The sequence below is a fragment of the Neodiprion fabricii genome, chromosome 6 (assembly GCF_021155785.1).
Source record: "Neodiprion fabricii isolate iyNeoFabr1 chromosome 6, iyNeoFabr1.1, whole genome shotgun sequence".
In the NCBI taxonomy this organism is placed as follows: Eukaryota; Metazoa; Arthropoda; class Insecta; order Hymenoptera; family Diprionidae; genus Neodiprion; species Neodiprion fabricii.
In genome coordinates this window covers 11,502,245-11,524,299 of record NC_060244.1, presented here as the reverse complement: position 1 = coordinate 11,524,299, position 22,055 = coordinate 11,502,245, and the positions used below count along the sequence as shown (strand labels likewise).

Sequence of the window (22,055 nt, the reverse complement as noted above, 5' to 3'; positions counted from 1 at the left end):
TATTTTGGCGCGTCAATGTATGTAGGTACGTCTCAAATTAAAAATCTGTTATTAACCGACAAAGACTAGCTGACAAGATTGGAGCCTCTTAATATGTGTTATAATGCTTATCTGTCATAATCAACAAAAAACTTCTCAACTGGAGATCCAGTATGTGGTATAATTGGTTGCATGCACCTTTGCGACACCAGAAATAGATTTTTGATTTTTTACACTACAATATTCATTGCTATCTCACGAACGATGCTTGTAGAGTCGAAATGTTACAAAATATACACAAGAGAACATATATGTGCACTTACTGTCCACCAATTAGTTACGAGATGAGAAGATTCGTTAGCAGCAGTTACGACGTCTCTTAAGCTGGAATAACCACTTCATCAAAGTCGAAAATGATCTATATGGGGATTTAGTGCTCTTTAGTTGCTAATTTGTTCCCCAAATTTTGATTTTGTTGCTCCAGTAATTTCGCCGAAATTAAGGGCGATGTCAAGTTTAAAAAAAGTTGGCAAACGGATGACGGAATATTAACGAAAAAATGATGAGAATTTGTTGTTAATTAATTGCTCGAACAATACACTCATTTCGAACTGAAAGAATCAACCCTTGCTCCGGAAACCACCCCCAAGTCGTCACGTACAAACAATACGCTTGAAATATAATTGAATGTACTGTATATTTTGTTTTCAACCAATAAATCACTGAATCAGGTGAATCTGTCGTATCTCCGATTTTGTTGCTCGACCCCCAACACCCGAAACTCACCCCCATGCCAACGACGAACGAATACACAGAAATGACAGAACGCGCGGATATAAAAATTCGCTAAAAATTGATTTCAGATCCGCGAATTAGTTGCTCTCGATGTACCGTATCTTCGATTTTTTTTGTAGAATAATCTGTAATTCATTGCAAAATCAAGACAAGTATGTGGTTCAAGTAGCATGCTGATCTATAAGATTAGAATTTTACGCTTGTATGTTCATAGTGCTCCTGTTAATTTTCGGAACTACTGTTACTCATCACACGAGCACGATTGCTTACACTATCACATTTAATTGTTCATAACGAATTTATCAGGAAAGGAAAGATATTGTATCCAGACAATGTATTCAAAACAATTTGCTCATTTTACTGGCACTCTGAGATTCCCTGAATGATCAAATGATAAAGATCTACACAACAAATATTTTTTTTATTTGCAACACTGGTTTTATTTATTATTTTGGTGCGCAAAAACCAAAATTTTCGGATTAGCATTGAGTGTGTCTTTTAATCGGAGATCCTTTTCATGGGTATCGTCGTATTCGACCCAAGATTCTCCTCGACGTCTCGAAATCGCCGTGTAATGGCCTAGGAGCCTGCTCTTCTCTCCGTCGTCGGACGTACGCGTTCATATTCCTGGGCCCTTGTAATGAACAAGACCCACCAGTTCGTAAATCTCCAATCGTGATGATACAGGGTTTACAAACCGTTTGGGTATTTGGCCAAGCTTTATTGGCCAATCGTCATTTTCGAAATCGAATACTTCGAATAACACAGGCTCACCTACAATTGGACATAACGTATAACATCAATATTAGAATGGTTTAGAAAAAATGGATTGAATCAATCAACATGAATCCCACAACGTAAAACATATTTCAGAATATGTAGACCAGTATATCAAGTACATTATTCATAGATACGAAATTAGACTAGGTTAAAATAAGTATTAATAATGTTTAATCGCGTGTTCATACATGCCAGACAATTCTTACATCGTGAAATAACGATTTATTTTTCGAGGCTGAAGTTCTAAACGTTAGAGTAATTGAACTTCAGGGAAAAAATTATCATGGCCTTTGAAAATATGACATATAACACTGTTTGTTGAATCCCATTTTTCGTGTACTTGGAGCAAAAAAATTGTCTGCATCACGAGCGTGACGATTTACAACCTTGTGCGATCATGCCGAGCGCTCGTGCCGGCTCCGCTGAACTATTATGCGGCTGATTGCACTCGGGTGTAAATCTTCACACTCTTAATGCAAAAACCACTATCATTCCTTCTAGTAGTAGAAAATCAAAGTGAAGGGGGTACACTAGTCGATTTCGAAGTTCTCGTATCGTATATCTCTCAACATCCAAGTCCACGTGTCTCAAACGCGAAAAATAGCCCAACAGTCCCATTGTGTACGCAATTCGCAAGAAAAAATCATTTCAATACATTTTTATTTGACACAGAAATAAAGAAATACCATGGATTGAATGGATTCTACGAAATAGTATATTACGAAATAGTAAATTCTTAGAATTCATGCAATTTGTTTATTGCTGCGGCAAATGAAAATGCATTGAAATGTTTTTTGTTTAAATTTGCGTATAGAATGGGTCTGTTCAGCCCATTGTTCCGTTTGCGATACGTAAACTTCGATATTGGGAGATGTATACATCAACGTCGAAATCTAACAGGCCACCTTCTAGAATGGGTATCCTTACAACAACTGTTTAGGTATTGTGGGAATCACAAAAAAATAATATAACACGAGTAACTATTCTGCGCGATTTGAGTTGTCAGTTATACTTCTCACTGCGTTTTCTGGCAATTGAAACGCAAAATCAGTTTGCTTGGTTCATTGTATTTTTCTAATTAAATAAGGCTTTAGCACTAATTGTTGTTGAGCCGATCATACCATCGTCATAGTTACAAGAAAGTATAGGAAGAGTAAGCATAATCGAAAAGAGCATTAACAGATTCTAAATTTTCTGGCCACAGTTGGACAAAACTCATTAGCATTTTCTTTCCTGTAACGTATATTTTTTGTAATGGAACAAAATAAAAATTTTAAAACTGGTATCGTTATCTTGGATTACGTTTATGTTCCGAAATTTAAGTCATTGTATAAATAAAATTGTATTACGTCATTCCTTGAGTTGCTATTACCATTTTTTATTTTGCCGTAACGAGATTTTTACGACATTCGCAAGATCAATTTGTCTCGATGACTTGTTTGGAGTAGGTAATTATGATGCAAAATTTCACCTAATGCCAATATTTCTGTTGTTTTCCATCCCGAGCATGATCTTAAAGAACATCTCTCTTGACCAGTGAGCCTGACCTGGTCCAGAATTACATTTTTAAATTCTTGTCCATTGCATAGAGTTGCTCGTTGAATTGTTATAACGGGCAACGTTTTCTCCCGAGTTGGGCATCCGTTATCACATTGTGACCTTTCTCTATAGCTGGGTAATACTTCTAAATAGTACACCAGCCAAGTAACCAACATTTGTGGCGCAGTCAATTAGGCGACATCCACCGCGTATGACGTCACTGTCCTTCTTAAGAAGATCAAGCAATATCGCGGCTCGTGATTTGTAAGAGTAAGCTCTTAGCCCTTTGTCAAAAATATCGAAGCACATCTTGATGAAAGGGTTCTCTTCCTTCGATTCTGCCATCTGTGATAACCGTTACATATTATGTTTAAACAACGAAATATCGAGAATTGCGTATAAAAATTTTCGTGAAACTAGATACCCAATGTATTCAGCCAATGAGGTAATTTCCCTCAGACTTTTTTTTCGTTGCAAATATTTAGTGATAGTGATTCATTGCCTTTTCTCTTTCTTGGTTCAATCGCGTATAACTATTTACACTTTTTAACACAGGGTGCCGACCGACCGGCAAAACTGGGCAAACTGAGAATGGTTAGAGAATTTTGTCTGTCGGAAAAAGTCAGGGAAAGACGTATTTTTTTTTTTTTTAAATGCGTTTTCAAACGTCAACTATGCATCGTAAATTTAGCAAATATAACTTTCGGAAATGTCATTTTACAGTTTCTGATTATTTGTGTAGATCGAAGCAATACAATGTGTTTTTGAATCGAAATTCATATATCAAAGGTGGACAATTTCGAGAAGTTTTAGTCGTAACAGCTGCCCAACATTACCGAAGTTTCGTGGAAAAAGGTCAGGGACTTCTAAATTTGTCGACGGGAAAAGTCATGAACAATTCAGGGAACTTTAACTGATTGTGAGCGAAATTATCACCACAACAAAAAGCTATGTTTTACTTACTGCTTCTCTCAACAATGGCCAATCACAGATCGCAGACAACATTATTTGGAGGAGACTATCGAAAGCACACGTATTGTAGAGGCAAATGTTTTCGTTTCCGATTTTAACTGACTGTAGAGTGCCTGAATTGCCGTTTTTCATAATTGGTAACGTGATATGTTTTTCGAACAACAACTTGTCCCTGACTTCATCTGCTCTCATGCCCAAATATCGTGCCTTTCGTGACTTCATTTCCGATGCTTTACCATGGCCCCGCCAATCTTCTGTTGAATAAAAGTGTCAACGACACAATCATAAAGGCCAAAACAGATTCACATACACATTCACTCTCGCATACAGACAACACATTTACACGGAACATACACACAAGATATACAATGTTTACCTCCTTCTTGATACTTACCTCTTGTGTATGAAAAGTTAGTCGTTACAGAATAAACGTACAAGACAGACGTACAGAATTTCTCTCACAATATATATAAACTGTTCTCTAATTTATTTAACCATTTCCTCTCCTGATAAAGTAATTCAGGCAACTGCAGATAATTGGCAACATCTTCTACCTCACGTGTTGCAAGTATTTGCGGCACGCTTCATAACCGCAATTGCCTTCAATGGGTCCCGATCCAAATATTCGTTGGCGATATATTCATATTTTGCAACACGAAGAACTGTTGCCGAATAAAGGTGCGGTGGTTCTGGATCCTCTTCTGGCATCAAGTCGTTTGCTTTTTCCGCCTGATAAACGTGTACGGTTTCGTGCATCAGAAAACTTTGCTGGACGAGTAGATGTACGTACAAGACGCACGGTGCACGTAGCTACATCAGAGACTAATTGTCCGCATTCGGTTCTGGCCTGCGGCGTTCGGTTACTAAATTCGTCTACGTTTGATTACCGACGCGATATGTGGTGTATATATTTTTTATTAAAAATGTTGGGTCAAATGTGATGACTATCGGAACAATTCTGATGAAATGAAGATAGGTACGTTTCTACTGTAGGAATTATATCGCTCGAGTAATAATTATAACATGATTCAACACATTTTTGTCCGAAATATTAGCATATCGATCTCGGTACTTCCGTACTTCTATTGGTAGGTGAACATAATTTGTTGTGATAATAAAGAAATAATACGTACCGTTTATGGAGCCAGACTTCGCATCACCAGACAGAAAGTGATTTTGGAAATTAAAACCATATTTAATGTGATTTGCATCTCAAATTCTGTGGGTAATCATTTCTTGCCATTTACCCAGTTTCAGCACCTTTTGCTGGCGATAACCTCTATTTTTTTTGTCTGTACGTTTGCACAATCGATCAGTCACTAAGTCTTCGAAATCGGATTGCAAAATCGGAATTGCGAAACTTAGACACTGAGGATCTTGTTCTTCTAAAGATGCCTCGCAAATAGATGAGGAATCAAAAACAATACCGCTGTGGACGCTATCGCTCGCCGATACGTCAATATTCGAATCCTTCGAATATCTCTGTAAAAGCTTGTCTCTCACTCCATATCTGTTGCACGTAACAAATACATACAACGACCTTGAGGTTATATTATTATTAAGTTCACGTGGTGTTACATCCCATATTGGTTTAGATTTTCCAACCACTTTTTTATTCGGCAACAATATTTCGTCCCCGTGCTTCAGTATTATATCAACGATTATCGTCTGATTGACTTTTGAGGGTCGACCACGCGCTGGATTCATTGTTAAATCAAAGCTGATGCATTCACGACAAGAGATTCAAAGATACTGGAGCTGATGCGAAGGAGAACATGGAAAAATTATTATTTATTGTTAAAAAATCTTTTGTTTTGAGTGAAAATGATGCAAGGATATGTATACCTGCAATAAGTGGTAATTAAAATACAGGAATACATCTTCTGGCATTCTTGTTGCGTAAAATGAGACTTTTTTCAGATATTTGTACACGACATATTGTATCAGTACCTCTTTGGGAAATTGATAGGAGAGCGAAGGTAATAAGTTTAGAGGACGGGAATTTCGGATTCTTGGTCTCCTTTAGAAAATGCATAAAAAAGGTATCTAATATGTTAAAACTGTTATGGGTAAAGTGTCGATGATGCGTCGCCCCCGTATACGGGTGTCACCGTCCTCTAAAGGTGAAGAAAGACTACAAAATCCTCTACAAATGAACAAATGAGACTAGAGGTAAAATGAAATGCTGATGAAATAATCGCGGAACAACCGACACATGTTATTAACATACGATAGACATAAACGCCGATCGAGCCACGAGGAATTACATTCGGAGAATAGAATGATATTGAGCGTTCTACAGCCACTCAAAACTATTTAACTCGACACATTATTACAGCATGAATAGTTGGATCGCAAAGCCGAGTTGAAACGTGGATATGACTCGTGGGCGAGCTCATTCTCCGATCATGGCAATCCCATCAACAGCGTTAACTTTGGATATTAGATATAGAGCCCAGCAACTTTGACACGTGAAACTCTAATTTTTATCGAGATAAGTTGACAAAGGGGTGATTTTAATGAATCAGGGGTGAAACGGCAGAATCCTAATAACAGCATATCAATGGAAAACGTGCGTTCCATCAATTTTCTGTAACGTAGTTGACATGGGGGTGAGTTTCGGCCCCTTACACAAACCTTCGGGCTCGGAGTTTGGAATAGGCATTCGAGAAACAGGTAATGAAGACACTCGCTCACTACACCACACTACTCAGTGACACCCTCGAAAATCAAGATTTCACTCAATTCATCTTTCGTGATTTTATTTTCGCATGTTTAAAATTTCGATATATCGGCCATTGAAATATTAACCCTTCCAAATTTTTACCCTCACCCTCATGTTCCAGCAAGTTTACTCATTATATATTGCGTTCACAAATGTTTCCACCTCCGCTTCTACACCACTCATATTCATCTCACGTCTGGACAATTTGTCGTGCAACTTATATTTCATGCACAATGCTTTGAATTAAAAATTCACAAATCATGTTATAATCTCAAGAATCGTATGCTCGCTTTGAGCAATTATTTGAAATAGTGCTTTTATTAGACAGTTACAGCAGATCTTAACCCTTTCAGTCACAGAAGCCACTATAGTGGCACCCTTTTTTTCTTTCTTTTGTCATTTCTTTTTTATATACCCTGCAAAATTCTCAATTTTCTGCTTATTCAGGTAACTGAATTGCTTGACTGAAAGGTACCGAAGATGAATCCAAATCGAATATTATAATTGCATGAAGAGTTTTACATGGTGCAAAGCAGGAGCACTTTAGTCAAAAACTTGTCACGTTGATGCAAAACGGTATCCAGCCTATATGTTGGAGGTTATATCGACATACATAAACGAGCCGCGATATGTCGCGCACCGATCTGTGGCGGTACATAAAGAACATCGGGGCTAAAGTGTGACAAAAAAAATTTACTTACCGTAAATAAAACATTAATTTGGAGCTGATATTTTCTGCTACTACACAGTTATTGAATTATCCTTTTTTCATTTAGTAGGTGTGCAATTCCTTTAGATTCCCTGGTATGATGGTAGTAAATTGTTTTTGAGTTATTTGAAATTGATTCAGAGGGCGGCTGAGAACAAATTCGTCAGCACCCTAAACAAGAACTACCTTAATGCATATATGTAGGTCTTCGGTACCCGTGAATAGAGTGAATAGAGTCCCCGTTTAGTACTTCAGTGTATGTGAGGAGATGTTCCAACAGGTTTGCGAAGATACTACTACTAATAATAATAATAATAATAATAATATGGCACACGCCATGGAATCAAGGCGCGCACATCGAGTCTTGTAGTCATTCTGAAGGGAGGTTGTGTTAATAGTTAAAACCGTTATTTTGTTCTGAGAATCGAATGTACATTTAGTGCAATTATCATAATAACATATTAAAATTTGAAGCTTGAAAAAATAATTCAAATTTCAGCGCACAAACGACACAGTTGAAGTTATTTTCAACCCTTCAACACCGGCTAATCGATCTGCCAATGTGACGACGAGGTTAATAGGCTACAGAAAAAAAAATACGAGCACTTGTAGCCTTGAAGTACTAATAAATGTATGCACTTTCTTCCATGTGAGAGCGTTGTCTTCCACTTTACCGTTATCAGGAGTTCTCCTTACGGATGACCCTTATACGGCTGAATCCATCTCAAATCATGCAGGCCAGCGGAGGTTATATTCCAGGATTGCTGGTAACTGAAGTGTAATCTTCCTCGGGCGAAATAAGCGAACACGTATATTTTATTATTACCCAAATAAGTTTTTCACCCCTGATACCGATTTCTTAAAAATGTAAGGTAAATATTGGTTTTTCTAAAATTTAACATTCAATTTCCCAAAAATGAATGCCAATTGCACAGTTTTCGAGCCTCTCTCAAAATTCTTGTTTTGGAATACGTAGAATCTCACACTTCGTCGAATTAGCATGGTCCGGCTAGCTTCTAGCTTGCTTCAAAGGCTCGGTTTACTGGGTTCATAATATTTGATATTAAATATATTTTCGCTTGTGGCTCCATGTATATTCAATATTACCTCCGTAATTGGAATATTCTTATAATTATACAATTTCATAGTGGAATAATTGGATAATATAACAGTTGTGGGATTTAGATAATTGTACGAAAGACGGCACATGTGTGCAAGGCTGAACAGATATTTGGGGTGTACTGAGTACAATTAGTAAGGTAATGTTCTACGGGGTTCCTTCACCTTAGTGATTTATTCTTAATATTCAATATTCAAAGTGAAATAATATTGCCTGATAGGCATTTTCATCCACGATCGAATATATCGCTCAAAGCCTTGTAACGTTGCCAGATAGTGCGCACCATTTCTAAAAATTCATCCTTCGCGATGTAGCGTCGTACTGACGGTGGCCCCGCTGACTTGAACTAGCGTTACGTGTAGCAAGGTTTAATATCACTGAAAGAAATTTTATTGCAATATTTGGTTTTCCGCATAGCATTTTAGGGACAAACGAGGTACAATCATAAACATTCCTAGAATAATAGGACATTATACTATTTACTATATATATTAATATAATCTTGACAAGCAAGAATTACTATATGATCTTTGAAACATTGTTATAAATGTTATGCATTTCGTTACTCACTATTGTACTTTTCACGACTGTACCGCGATTGTCCCTAAAATGCTATATTTTATTGTACTTTTATGTATGGGGAAAAGAAAATATTACAATAAAATTTCTTTCAGTGTATTATATTTAATTGAATATGTTTTTATTAATTTAAATAATGCTAAAGTGATCTATTTCATATGGAAATGAGCGTGAAAATATTCCCCAGATACCAAGATATATTTCAGTGTGAATAATGATAATATCAATAGACAAGGATTAGATGTTGAATATTTGAATATCATCATATTGTTGACGTTATCCCGATTTATAATGTAAGTGGATAGCACTTCAATATCAGTGCTTAATATTCCTTATTATTGGACGTATATATAAACACACAGGCACACACACACATATGTGAATATAAGTATTGTATATAATAAGTACATGCAATGTTCTGGGTTACAAGTGTTGACTACGTCTATGGTCTACTTACCGACAGAACTACTCCGTGTTAGTGGAGTTGCTTATAATACGGCGTTAGTCTATGCCTTCCCGGAAAACCTACTCTAAGGGTTTTCTGTTGCTTAATATTTACGTTAAAAATACATTTAAGCAGGTTAAATTATAGTTGTTGCGATAATAAGATTCTGTAAGAGGATTTTGTGACTCTCAGGTAAGTCCAACTTGCAATTTAGTGATATATAGTTAGATCTGGCTAACTAGGAGTTATCTAGTAACTTTTGGCTTATCGCAATATTCTTCCGTCAATATATGTGTTAAATTATAAGATTATACGTAATACAGTTCCGTTCTATACTACCTTCGTCGATAAATTTGGTGAATTCTGTAATGCAAATTAAATCTATTCCAATGTTCTCGTTAACCAGAAAATAGCGGTTTCACACTGTTAACAGCGCCACCTTTTTCCCTGAAAAATGGGAGCACTTTCTGTTAATGAAATATGGGGGGATATGTTTCCTTCTACTCTATGGGTTTGAAATGCCGGTAATTGGGGTAGACCACGGAGTAGTAGGAAGGAGACAACACTCTGCGATAAAACTTGTTCCCAGTTTTGAGGTAATGTAAGAGGAATTGTCTAAATGCGATTTGAACGCCTCTTACGGAAAAAAGTGAAATTTTGGCTATAAAATGTAAAAAAAAGGGCGGCAATCGTGACTTATAAGCCACCGTTTCATAAACATACTCCGTAAAGTCGTAAAATACGCATCTGAAATGACTAAAAAAACAGTAAAAATCGAGTGATTGCTTTTCTAATCTCAACCGATATTAACTCCGAGGAAAAGGTTTGCAAACGGCGAATCGTAAGATCATATGGGGAAGGGGGTGAGTGCGCTATACGGGCTTACACTGCAAGAGGCGCTTAAATCGCACCTTGACAATTCTTCTTACGTTGCCCCAAAAACTGGGCAGCTTCTGAGCCAAGTGCTGCTCGAGTGTTGTCTCCTTCCTACTAGTCCGTGGGGTAGACTCACCTAGTGTCCAAGTTCGTAGTTTTGATTTACGCCGCAAGGTGCGCTCATAGTGTTGGGGTTACGTTGGAGTATCATGTGCGACAGAGAAAGAAGTATCTTTCGTTTTCTTTTCTCCCGAATGGGCAAGGGGAAGCACTCACAGCAGACCCGGTATTAATACAGCTACGACGCGTAGTGGCGGCTTGAGACACGAAAACCTTCGACACTAATGCAAGCGTGGGGATACCCATCACTGATAATTCTATGCTTTGCAAAACCTGTCCGTAAGACCATGGTCAGGGGTTTTACGGTGTCGCTGGAGCCGAGATCGAAGGATAAAGTTAGTTCTGCCGGAGTCCTCTCTCTCTCTGTCACACGATCGAAAGAGTTGGGAGTAGCCGCCATGCGGGGAATGCGATATGGCAAGCGGGAAGGTATATTTGAATGAGTCTATCTAGGCATGCAAGTTAACGTGTAACGTAAACGTGACCGGTAAATTTACTGTGTTTTTACCGTCACAAACTGCTAACGTGACCGCGAATAAAATTACCATATTGGTCACATCATAAAATATATACTTAATTCGAGAAAATCATTCTAAGAAATACTAAGAAAAAATGTAAGAATCATCTTTTCAGGCACATATTTTTGTAATGAAACTATAATAAATTTATCAATATAATCATGATCGGCTGTGAATGTTATATTACTTTCTACTGAAAAAAATTAAAATTATGATTATGGAAGGTGAAAAAAATGACGCGCTACTTTTATCCCGTTGTAATTTTGTAAATGATCAGTCATATTCTTTTGCATAATGAATTCACAAAAAAAAACGGAACCGGTATTTTTGCATCTTAAATAGATGGTGTTACCCTATTTTTACCGTAACACAACAATATAATCGTAATTTCACATCACAAGTGAAGAAGAAAAAAAATGACATCAATTTACATTAAAATTCCGGTGTTTTTTTTTTTTGTTATTTTACTGAGAATCTTAATACCGGTATTTTTACATCTCTAAGTTTATCGATATATATTTCCCGCGCCAAGTCACCGATCAAAGTGAGAGGGAGTGTCTGCAGTTATTTTGTTCGCACTATCTTCTCACGGATTGAGCTCGTTGCACAGAGCGCGCAGTCTATCTCTATAAATATATGACGCCGGAAAGATTGGCGAGATCGGCGATCCATCTATTCTACGTTCAACCTGCCAGGAGAACGCATCTTTCCTTCCGCGCTTATTAAATTCTAGAAAATCCGCTAAATTCTTTTTGCCTCTCCTTTCACCAAGCTTCTTATCTACCATCGTTCTTTCGTAAATTCTACCTTTGTTCTACCGTTTTCGCTACTCTTCCTGCCTTTCGTGTCTGCCTATCGATTTTTGTGCTATCGTTTAGTTTAATTTGAAATAAAGTCAGTGAGTGCCTGAGTCACCGGCTAAGGTAAGACTTTTGTCTCAACTGAATTGTTATGAAGTTGCCCATGTTTTTTGTTTCTCTCGTATCTTAATTATGTCTTCGCTAAATAATTCCGAACTTCTGAACAACCTCGTAGGTTATTCCGTGTATTTTATTGTATCTTAGTGTTAGCTTTCCCTCTCTCGTAAATTACATGTAAGATTTGCTTCGTAAATCATCTTTCGAATTCTCTTTTGAATTTAAGCTAGATGAGTTTCTCGAATTTTGGTTTCCGGAATTTATTGTATCCGACTTCTATCGACAATTCATTCGTAAATTAGCCATCGCAATTTACGTTATTTAATATTCTCGTATTCTCGATTGTAAACTATCGTATTTGAATATTTCTCTCAAAAATTAGGTATTCAAAAGCTAACGTACTTGATTAATTCCTACAACAACTGAACTAGTACAACTTCTCTTGTTACCGGTCTCTGTAAGTTAATAATAAACTGAAGACACTCTTGTCAACTACCGTTTATAGAAAACTCCACTGAATTATTTTGTCAAACTACCATTTCAAGCTATTGTGAATTTCAACAACTCGTGCTTTATCGCCTCAATTCAAATCATCAAATCGCCGATTATAACAAGAAAATTGGGCCAAATTTCGCCGATCTGTGACATATAATGTTGAAGTCTACTTACAGCTTACTCTCGCTACCGACTACCGTCTTGTAAACATCTATCGTTTGACTTTGTTCTACCGAAATTCTCGCTAGCCGCTACCGTTTATCGCTGTTGATTAGTAAACTAAAATTGAAGAAAAGTATCGTGAAACTTGTAAGGTCTAATTTAGCTGAACTATCGAAATGTGTAAAATCAACGGACAACATATGATTGACTGATCTGTTAATTTTCTTTCATTTGACTTGATTCGTTAATTTATTTAGTCTGCTGATGAATACCACAATCTCTAACAGATCCTGTTAAGCACCTGAGCGTAGCTAAATCACCCGCCAAATTCCCTGGTTATTATCGGACCGTACTGTTCCTTTGTTAATTAAAAATTGACGCATACGCCTCTGGCAATCAACGATTTTCGCATCCGATCGTTTAATCAAGGTGAGTCCGAACGGAGAATGGCAGCGACGTGTCGACGGTAGTCCTCAACTGAGAGTAAAAGAAAAATATTGTTACACCTCATTTAACATAACGCGCCAAAAATCGTTGTTAACAAATAGCTTCCGACACATCGATTTTGTGCAAAGATTTTTCCAGTATTGTTAATGGCTATAAAAAGCAGTCGAACTTAGTTCGAATGTTGCGTGAGGCTTTGTTTATTAATTATAAATTTTTCGATCTTAAACCATTTGACACCGGCGTGCAGAATTATTTGTTAACAACGGCTTCCGAACTACCGATTTCGACTACATTTTTTTCCTAGGTCATTATCTATCATTTACACCATTTACGCGTGGATTGTCCAGTAAAGATTATCCGGCAAGATCCTCTCCTTGATTTTATATTTTTACGTGTCACGTACGCGCCGATTCTACACAAAATTATCCTGTTCACAATTTACGAAATAGTTATGCTACGTAGTTAATCTGTACAAAATTAAAACTCAAAGGAAAATTATTCTATAGTACAAAATGATCCTACACAAAACTATCCTATACAAAATTATATCTGCTCAATATCACGCAGCATAGAATTATGCTACACCATATAATCTTTTACAAAATCGTCATAATTTTGATTACAAACACTACGTATATAGACCACTAAAATGTTTACGTGCATCTTCTTTAATTGTATGCACACGATGCTAGGCTAACAGTTTCATTAAGCTGCAATTTTTATAGTTTGTTGCGCATGTCGAGTTATCATTATACATATAACCTCCAAGTTATAGACTTTCATGCCTATACGATTCGAAGTGTTGCTTGATGCAAACCTCGTATTCCAACATTTTTTTTGAAAGGAATCCACGCCTACCAATTTTATCTTTTAAAAATATATTTGAATGCAGGTTGACTTTGTGCAGGATGCATAGGATATGTATTTTACGTACAATAATAAATCGTGGCAAAATTTTGCGTAGGATGATTTTTCGCAGCGTAAATTTTATGCAAGATAATTATCTGAAGAAAAACTTTCTGTACAATCGGTACGTGTAGTATCGGTTGCGCACTTTTATCCATAATGAGACTTTTGACAGTGATAACTAGTTGTTATGACAGGCAATAATCTATTATCAAAAAATTACGAAGCTTTTTCAACTATGTATAATAAACCGACTATTGACGAGGCATTGTAACAGACCTGAAAATATTCTGATTAATTTGACTACAATAATACATTACCATACTTACTACAACATTATGGTAATAAATGATGTGTAATTTCATTCCGTTGTTAGTAAAGGTAAATCTTAGTAGCATCGATACTCACAATGTGTCGAATGGTGACTGACGTTGATATCTTTGGTGTTGGAAAGATAACAACCTTCCTCCGTGCCTTATCAACACGTGTCAGATCGAATACAGTGAAAAGAGATTGTGTGTACATGCATACAGGTGTGATTATACCGGCTCGTGCCCATTAGCAAGATTAAAACTATTCAAAGTCTCTAATCAACGCGGCGAAAAACTCGTCGTTGACGCAAAATTTTAGAAGCAGCAGTGTTCGAAAGCAAAACAAGGCAACACCGAAAAAGCGACAAACACAAAATGAAAGCAATAAATTAAAAATTAGTATTAGATGAGATCAAATTTATCTGACAAATAATTATCGGGAACGTAATCAGGATAAGTTGTGCTCGTAAATACCGGTGTGTACGGTTACTCATTCGGTCTAGTGTGGTGCTTGAGTCAAGTTTGCTGTACGTCATTAAAAGCTACTGCCACTGTGTTTCAGGTTCGCACATTGTGGTGTCAGAAAATGTAACAGAATCATGGAGCTTTGAGCCATCGTTACAGCGTATGGACTTTATAAGAAAGAGAATTTATTCATTGACGCACGTTATCGCGTGAAGTACCATTATGCCTGGAGTGACGAATAAGGCCTTTACTGAAGAGGTGAAGAAACATATTTTCAATGCACATTATATACTTCCAGATCATGTAAATTTAATGGCACTGTTATAATATGTGTATATCTAACAAAACATATTACTACTCATTAGGAGGAATCCTGCAGGCGATACGATGAAAATAGTTTACAAATTCCTCTGGAACAGAAGGTACGAAAATATTATTGTTTCATCGACTTCGTACATCATTTTTGTTTAACATGCAAATACGTTGTTCACGTATGCACGAAGACGTGACCATTGTGTGATGGAGCGCTTATTGGATTATTTTTTTCCTAGGGAACGCAAGTGTACAGTGCAGAAAATGAATCAGACAAGCGTGAAAATATCGAGGTAAATTCCGTTGTAATCCAATTGGTATTCATTGTATTAAGGATTGTTTGAGATAACAATCACCCTTTGCAATACGTATGAAACAATGCTGCGACGACAAATTAAAAAATATTTTTAAATAGCTCACAGAACAACAAGAAGTGCAGCTGTGTGCCAGAGTGAGTAGAATTTGTTTTCATTTTCTGGTGTTTTAGGATGATAAAATGCCAGAGTTAAACGCTGGGTGTTTTGCAACAGGACGCAACGCCATAGGAGCCACGTTTTCGAAGCACCCCAAAATTTTCAAATTAGTATGGGTTTTAGTGCTAAATGTGGGGGTGTTTGTATACTTCGGTTTCGCTACGAGATACTGGTGGGTGACATGTAAGTTGTACGAGACGAGTTGACAAACGATCGGCCTTCGACGGTGGACGGTAATAAACCGTATTCACAATAAATTTTATTGCTTCACAGACGGATCGTTATCGGGCCAATGGTGCGAGGGCTACGGCTTGCTGATAATTTTGTTCGTGATTACTTACGGAAGTTTCTTTTATGTCTATATCATAAGGAGATATTTTGGAAGAAGAATCGCCAAATGTTTAAGACCTCTTGGACGATGCTGGAAAAGTTTTACCGCAATCAAGTGAGTTAATGGAAAAGGAATGACGATGATCTTAGCTGATCGTTTCCCGTCACTTTCATGACAGTAACAACTGAAAACTCTCTTATTCCAGATGCGTCGAAAGATTTGGAAGCACAGTCTTCTACTTGGCCATATTATTGGCTGTACTAGTATTCATGGTTATCGATACCGTCGATTCCCGTGATCGGTTGATCAGTTTACTAGGAGTCTTCGTGCTTCTTGGACTTGGTTTCATCTTTTCCAAGCATCCAGCATATGTGAGTTTGCTCGTATTGTAATTGGCAGCGTAGTTTCTCATTGCAGCACGGTATTACGCAATGTTTGAAGGTCGTTTTTCTCACGGCGCACTTTTACTAGAGAAATTGAATAGTCTTCTCAAGAATCACTGTTTAAAATTTGAGATCCGTGAAATGTTACTTCCCATGTATGAATGCAGCCAAGGTAGAAGCAACTGTATATTTCATATGTTAAGATCTCTTATTTTTTTATAAAATATTCTTCGATATCAGATGAGCTTAGGATTATGTTGCGGGCGTTGTAAAGATTATCCGAGCTTTGAGTATTCCTTTGCGACATATTTCATATTGTAAACTCCAATTACTGATTTCGAACTGGTTCTGTTCAATGATAAGTATAATACGCATTCCAAGAGCTTTATAAGTTCATTTGGTAAGTACAAGATGCAATAAGTGGGAGTCGATTTCATTCCTCGATACGATAACGTAAATTTACTTCGACGGTGTTTAACTATCGGGCTGCAGGCAAAACATTTTGCATATCTTATAACTATTATCAATCTATAATCCAACAGTAAAAATTCAGGCAACTATTTATTTGCACTGTCTTAACAGCCCGGTTCTGTAATATCAATTTTCTTCTTCACAGATTATATTCAGAGAAATTTGGGTAAAATTCTGATCCAATGTAATTCTAACATTATAGTTTTATAATACGAGCTACTCACATCACTTTTTAAATCTGTATGTCTATACCGCGCCAGGAGATCATCGTTAGCCCTGAAAATTTCCCACGGGCCACAAAAATATTATTCACTGTACTCTTACCACTTTAAGTGGCTCACGGGAATTCCCATTTAGTAGCAAGAGCTCATTTTTAATTTTCACCACAAATCACGCCTCTTACCCAGACAATAAAAAGTGTCCACGAAGCACTGCGCGTCTTAGGGTAGGCGCTCACTGATGACTCTTGTCACGTTGACAAAAATTTTTTCACACGCTTTCTATGAACTGTCACGTCACCGTAATGAGCGCAGCGTCATACACTGAGAGAAAAATTTGCGCGTATAGTTAAAAATCTGTATAGTTAAAATATTATAGTCGTGAGGATAATTTTTATAGTAGAATATACTCAAATTATCGTTTGGCGCACTATAAACACAATGTTAATTTTGCCACACACTTATAGTTGATCCAAGAACGTCAAAGGGACTATAATAATCGTACAATTAACTAAATTTTTTGTTATAATGTTCACCATACACAGATGTTCATCAGGATTATATTCGTATAGTGCGGTGAGCTCTGTTCTATAGTCTTCGATAGTACAGAGTATGGTTCAATTAACTAAATTATAATCAACTATTTACGGATAAGTATTTAGACCACCCGAGATGATTCATGCAACTTTTGTCAGAGTTGAATGCACCATACATAGTTTGACTCGACTTAAATATGGTTAACGCCGATACATTAATTATTCAGACAAGATCATACGAACATAGTTTCAACAACTAAACATACACTGTTGAAAATATTTGAAAATCTACGACACATTTACAACACAAAAGTGTAGTCGAATTAGAAATTTCGTGTTACAAAGTGAATTATTAAGCATACTCAATAAATGTGCATTATAATTTTGTCATTTTGCTTAACTTAGTTGGAAATACGCAAAAGGGTATTTTGAATTTACTTTCCTGTGCAGTAAATGTATCAGGTATATTTGAAAATTTCATTTACGGTACTTGGAATGTACTCAAAATTCTGCTGAATTCACTTGATAAATGGAACAACCTCATTGATCAGTTTTCAGTGACTGTACCCGTCATGTCCGTATGGACCGTACGTTGTATTATCAATCAAACAAAGTCACAGATTTTCATAAGGTGGTTTGGCGTAGTAGGTAGGGTGCCCGACTTATAATCCGAACATTACAAGCGAAAGGGGTTCGAACCCCGATTAGGGAAGATAATGCGCTAGGTTTTAAACGATCCAAAATGCGTTTTCAACGGTTGTAGCTACCGATATGTTGTCAAAATGGTGTCTGCGCTCACGAAAACTCGTTCAGATGAATTATCTACGAGTTCCTCATCTATTTTTTTTCTTTCCAGTTCTACTATACATTTACGATGAAGCTACTCAACTCGTATAGTAAAAGTTAACAAATTGCAATCTAAAATTTCCAAATTATAAATCGAGTAACGATAAGTTTATCACATTTATCGCACTAATGTTTAAATATGGTCAGGTCTTCATTATTGTACCGTTAACCATACAACTTTTGTCAGATGTAACGATAAGTTCATAGTTCGGAACAACATAATGCAATAAGTTCTATTAACTATAAATTCGTGTTGTCCCCTGAGCACACTATTTTTTATGGTAAAGTCAACCACAATTTTCTCTGAGCGTAGGTTTCTATAGAAAGCATGACAAGAATCTTTTGTTACCGTGACAAAAATCAGCATTGAGCGCCTACCCTGAATACCGTCTTTATACAATCTGTAGACGTTCTCTAGATATTCCGTGAATTTTTGTTACTTGGATAGTCACGTGTTCAAGCTATGCTGGAATAAACCTTCCGAAAACTGTTCTTGATTAATCTGTCTCAAGTATGGTTTCCATTTTGTAGCTGTTCAAATTTTCACAGGTAATCACAAAAACGCGCCTAGTAATCGGTAGCTCAATGACAACTATTAGCTTATCGCTAGGCGTACATTTTCCTAATGATCAATCAAAGTTTTATCTTAGATAAACTGGACGCCGGTATTTTGGGGCATCATTCTTCAATTCTGCTTTGGACTGTTCACAATACGATGGTCGGTGGGCAGAGCGATTTTCCAATGCATTTCCGACAAAATGGCAACTTTTTTAAACTACACGGTGGAGGGAGCAACTTTCGTATTTTCCGAAACCTTAGTTAGCACCTATGCGGTGTTCGCATTTGCCGTAAGTTTATAGATCTAAATTTTTTGTTCCGATCGGAACAATCTGGACTGACCACATGTAAGTGACAATCTCTTCAAAATTTCAGAGTCTTCCCGTCATCTTCTTCTTCAGCTTCTTCATCCAGATTCTTTACTACCTTGGCACAATGCAATTTGTGGTTATGAAGCTAGGGGGGCTTTTGCAGTCTGTCATGGGAACGACGGTCTGCGAATCGATAACTGCTGTAGCCAATATATTTCTGAGCATGGTGACTAAAATCACTTGTTTTTGTTTTTCTCACAACCATTCAATTTCTTATCGAGGGATTTCCGCCGTTAACCATTCCTCCTGGCTGTTAATCTTCTCTATTTTGCCTGCAGTCAGAGTCGCCACTTCTGATTAAGCCGTACATCAGTAGTTTGACCTCTTCGGAAATACACACCGTCATGGCGTCGGGCTTTGCTACTGTGTCCGGTGGGTATCTACAAACTCAAAGCATGTTCTATCCAAGAACAATCTTTTAGAAGTTGGTCGGAGTTTGATTAGAATTTTACGATTGATACAATAGGAACTGTATTGGCTGCCTATATCAGATTTGGAGCTCAACCTGCTCATCTAATTACTGCCTCAGTGATGTCAGCTCCAGCAGCACTGTGCTATTCCAAATTGTTCTACCCGGAGACGGAGAATAGTAAAACAACCCGACAGAACATCGAGTTGAAGAAATCGTAAGTCATTGATTGGGGATTAGATTAAGTTTGACACAAAAAGCCAAGCACTTGAGAACTGTGAGCGATCGTAATTTTCACAAATTAAGCTTGATAAGGTATCGACAGTGCTATGCGAAATGGTGAACTTGAGACTAAACATCACACTGACCTACCTATGTTGTTTGTTTATTATCGGCAGTCATTGTGGGCGTTGTTAATAACTTCAGTCTGCAAACAAACAATTCACTCAAACGAAATATTTAAGTGCATCTTTACAATTCAATGGCGAATTTAATTCGGGTCATTACTAACCATGTTCCATGACTATTCCAGCGAGGATACCAGTATCTTGGACGCCGCTTCGAAGGGTGCAAATGTAGGAATAGCAATATACCTGGGAATTATAGCGAACATTGTGGCGTTTGTTTCGGCAGTCGCTTTTCTAAACGGCATAGTTTCTTGGCTGGGAGAATTGGTCGGCTACGAAGATATAAACTTCGAGGTAGGTATTTGAACCTCATGTAGTCTTCACGAAGTGATAAATTAATTCAAAAAACCATCGATGTCTGCTTCAGTGGTTCCTCTCGAAAATTTTCATACCATTAAGTTGGGTCATGGGAGTGCCATGGGATGAATGTGAAGCCGTGGCGACATTGATTGGATTGAAAACTATCGTCAACGAGTTTGTCGCCTACCAAAGGATGGGAGAGTACAAAGAACAGAATATGCTCTCACCAAGAACCGAAGCTATCGCAACATACGCGATTTGCGGTTTTTCAAATCCCGGATCAGTCGGCATCATGATCGGAGCACTTGCTTCCATGGCACCGGAGAAAAGGGCGCAGATTTCTAGCGTGGCTGTTCGTGCTTTTATCACTGGAAGCGCGGTGTGCTTCATGACCGCTTGCATCGCTGGTAAGTAGAAGATGAATGCATTTGTGTTTGTGAAATTTTTGGATCATTCTTTACAAACTACTTATTTGCGATTCGAAACTAAATTGAATACCTTGTAAAATTAGACTTTGAATGTAAGAAAATTTTTCAACGACTATAATTCTATATTTCTGTGTTGTTGTGGTGGAAATTTTCATAGCATAATAAATTTTTCTTTGATCTGTTGCTTAATTAGGTATGCTGATGACGGACGATTTTTATACAACAATTTCATCGAGTACTAATTCTACCAGCTAACACCAATTGTCATGAAGAAATACATGGGGCGAAAGAAATTATCGTTTTAATTTTATAAGCAACATCGCTGTTTATTAAGTACGACATTTATCATTTTCTCGTTATTTGGCAAAACAATTTTACGTACTTATAACCATGCACATGTATAGCGAGTGACTCGTGGAAGTGCAGTGCCAGTGCGCACGTACGTGTAATTTCAGATTTGTGAGGATACGAGTTTTTCTTCTTTCTATGACCACACACTTATGTTTGGTGAATATTAGTAACGTGACATCCTTTGGCATCTAGTAATTATGTTGCCACCCAGTGATGATTAGTTCAAATCTTGTGGAGTATAGTTAAATTCGTAATGAATTAAGTTCGATTCCGCAATCATCAAAAAAAAATATATATATATTACTGTATTAGGTGTAAATTGAAATTCTGCAGAGAATTTATAAAACAAAAGTTTTTTAGTACCGGAAATGAAGATTTTCGCACAAAAAAAAATTTTTTAAATTATAGAAAACTTCGGATCAAGTTATTTGAATAACTCCGAAATCACCAGGAAACTAATAAAATTGTCTATGACGTTTTGTTGAAGTATCCATATGGGAATAAGCAAAGAAAAAATAACAAAAAATGCCCACCACGGAACTGGAATGGCATTTTGCATATCTCCAAGTCTTTTTGTAAAACACTTACTTTTCCTCGCTTTGCCTCTGCATTTTCTTTATTTTATTTAACTTCTGTCATTCAGAGCATTACTTCTAATTTCGTTTTACAACAGAGCAGAGTGGTTCGCTTGAAGATAAGATAACGGTATACTTAACATCGTAATCAAGATGCTTATATCGACGCGATAATCATATGACAGCGGCGGTGAAATCGGTGTTAATGCAGGGAGCAATGTGGTTA

At 37.0% G+C, this 22,055-nt stretch overlaps 1 protein-coding gene across 1 annotated transcript; it reads left to right on the top strand.

The window, feature by feature from the left end:
• The first annotated feature begins 11,789 nt into the window (after positions 1 to 11,789).
• Positions 11,790 to 21,821, top strand: LOC124185380 (solute carrier family 28 member 3). The gene is made up of 14 exons (XM_046576091.1): positions 11,790 to 12,080; positions 14,966 to 15,118; positions 15,226 to 15,282; positions 15,412 to 15,465; positions 15,660 to 15,828; positions 15,919 to 16,090; positions 16,182 to 16,347; positions 19,081 to 19,278; positions 19,364 to 19,525; positions 19,638 to 19,731; positions 19,826 to 19,985; positions 20,301 to 20,469; positions 20,543 to 20,882; positions 21,097 to 21,821. The coding sequence occupies exons 2-14, from the start codon at positions 15,083 to 15,085 to the stop codon at positions 21,156 to 21,158; spliced, it is 1,839 nt and encodes a 612-aa protein (XP_046432047.1). The 5' UTR covers positions 11,790 to 12,080; positions 14,966 to 15,082; the 3' UTR covers positions 21,159 to 21,821.
• The last annotated feature ends 234 nt before the right edge of the window (positions 21,822 to 22,055 follow it).

Excerpts from the sequence above, each read along its gene's own strand:
- LOC124185380 (XM_046576091.1), top strand. The coding sequence starts at position 15,083 with ATGCCTGGAGTGACGAATAAGGCCTTTACTGAAGAG. Across the intron at positions 15,119-15,225 it reads ATAAGGCCTTTACTGAAGAG|GAGGAATCCTGCAGGCGATA; the intron begins GTGAAGAAACAT and ends ACTACTCATTAG. Across the intron at positions 15,829-15,918 it reads GAGATACTGGTGGGTGACAT|ACGGATCGTTATCGGGCCAA; the intron begins GTAAGTTGTACG and ends ATTGCTTCACAG.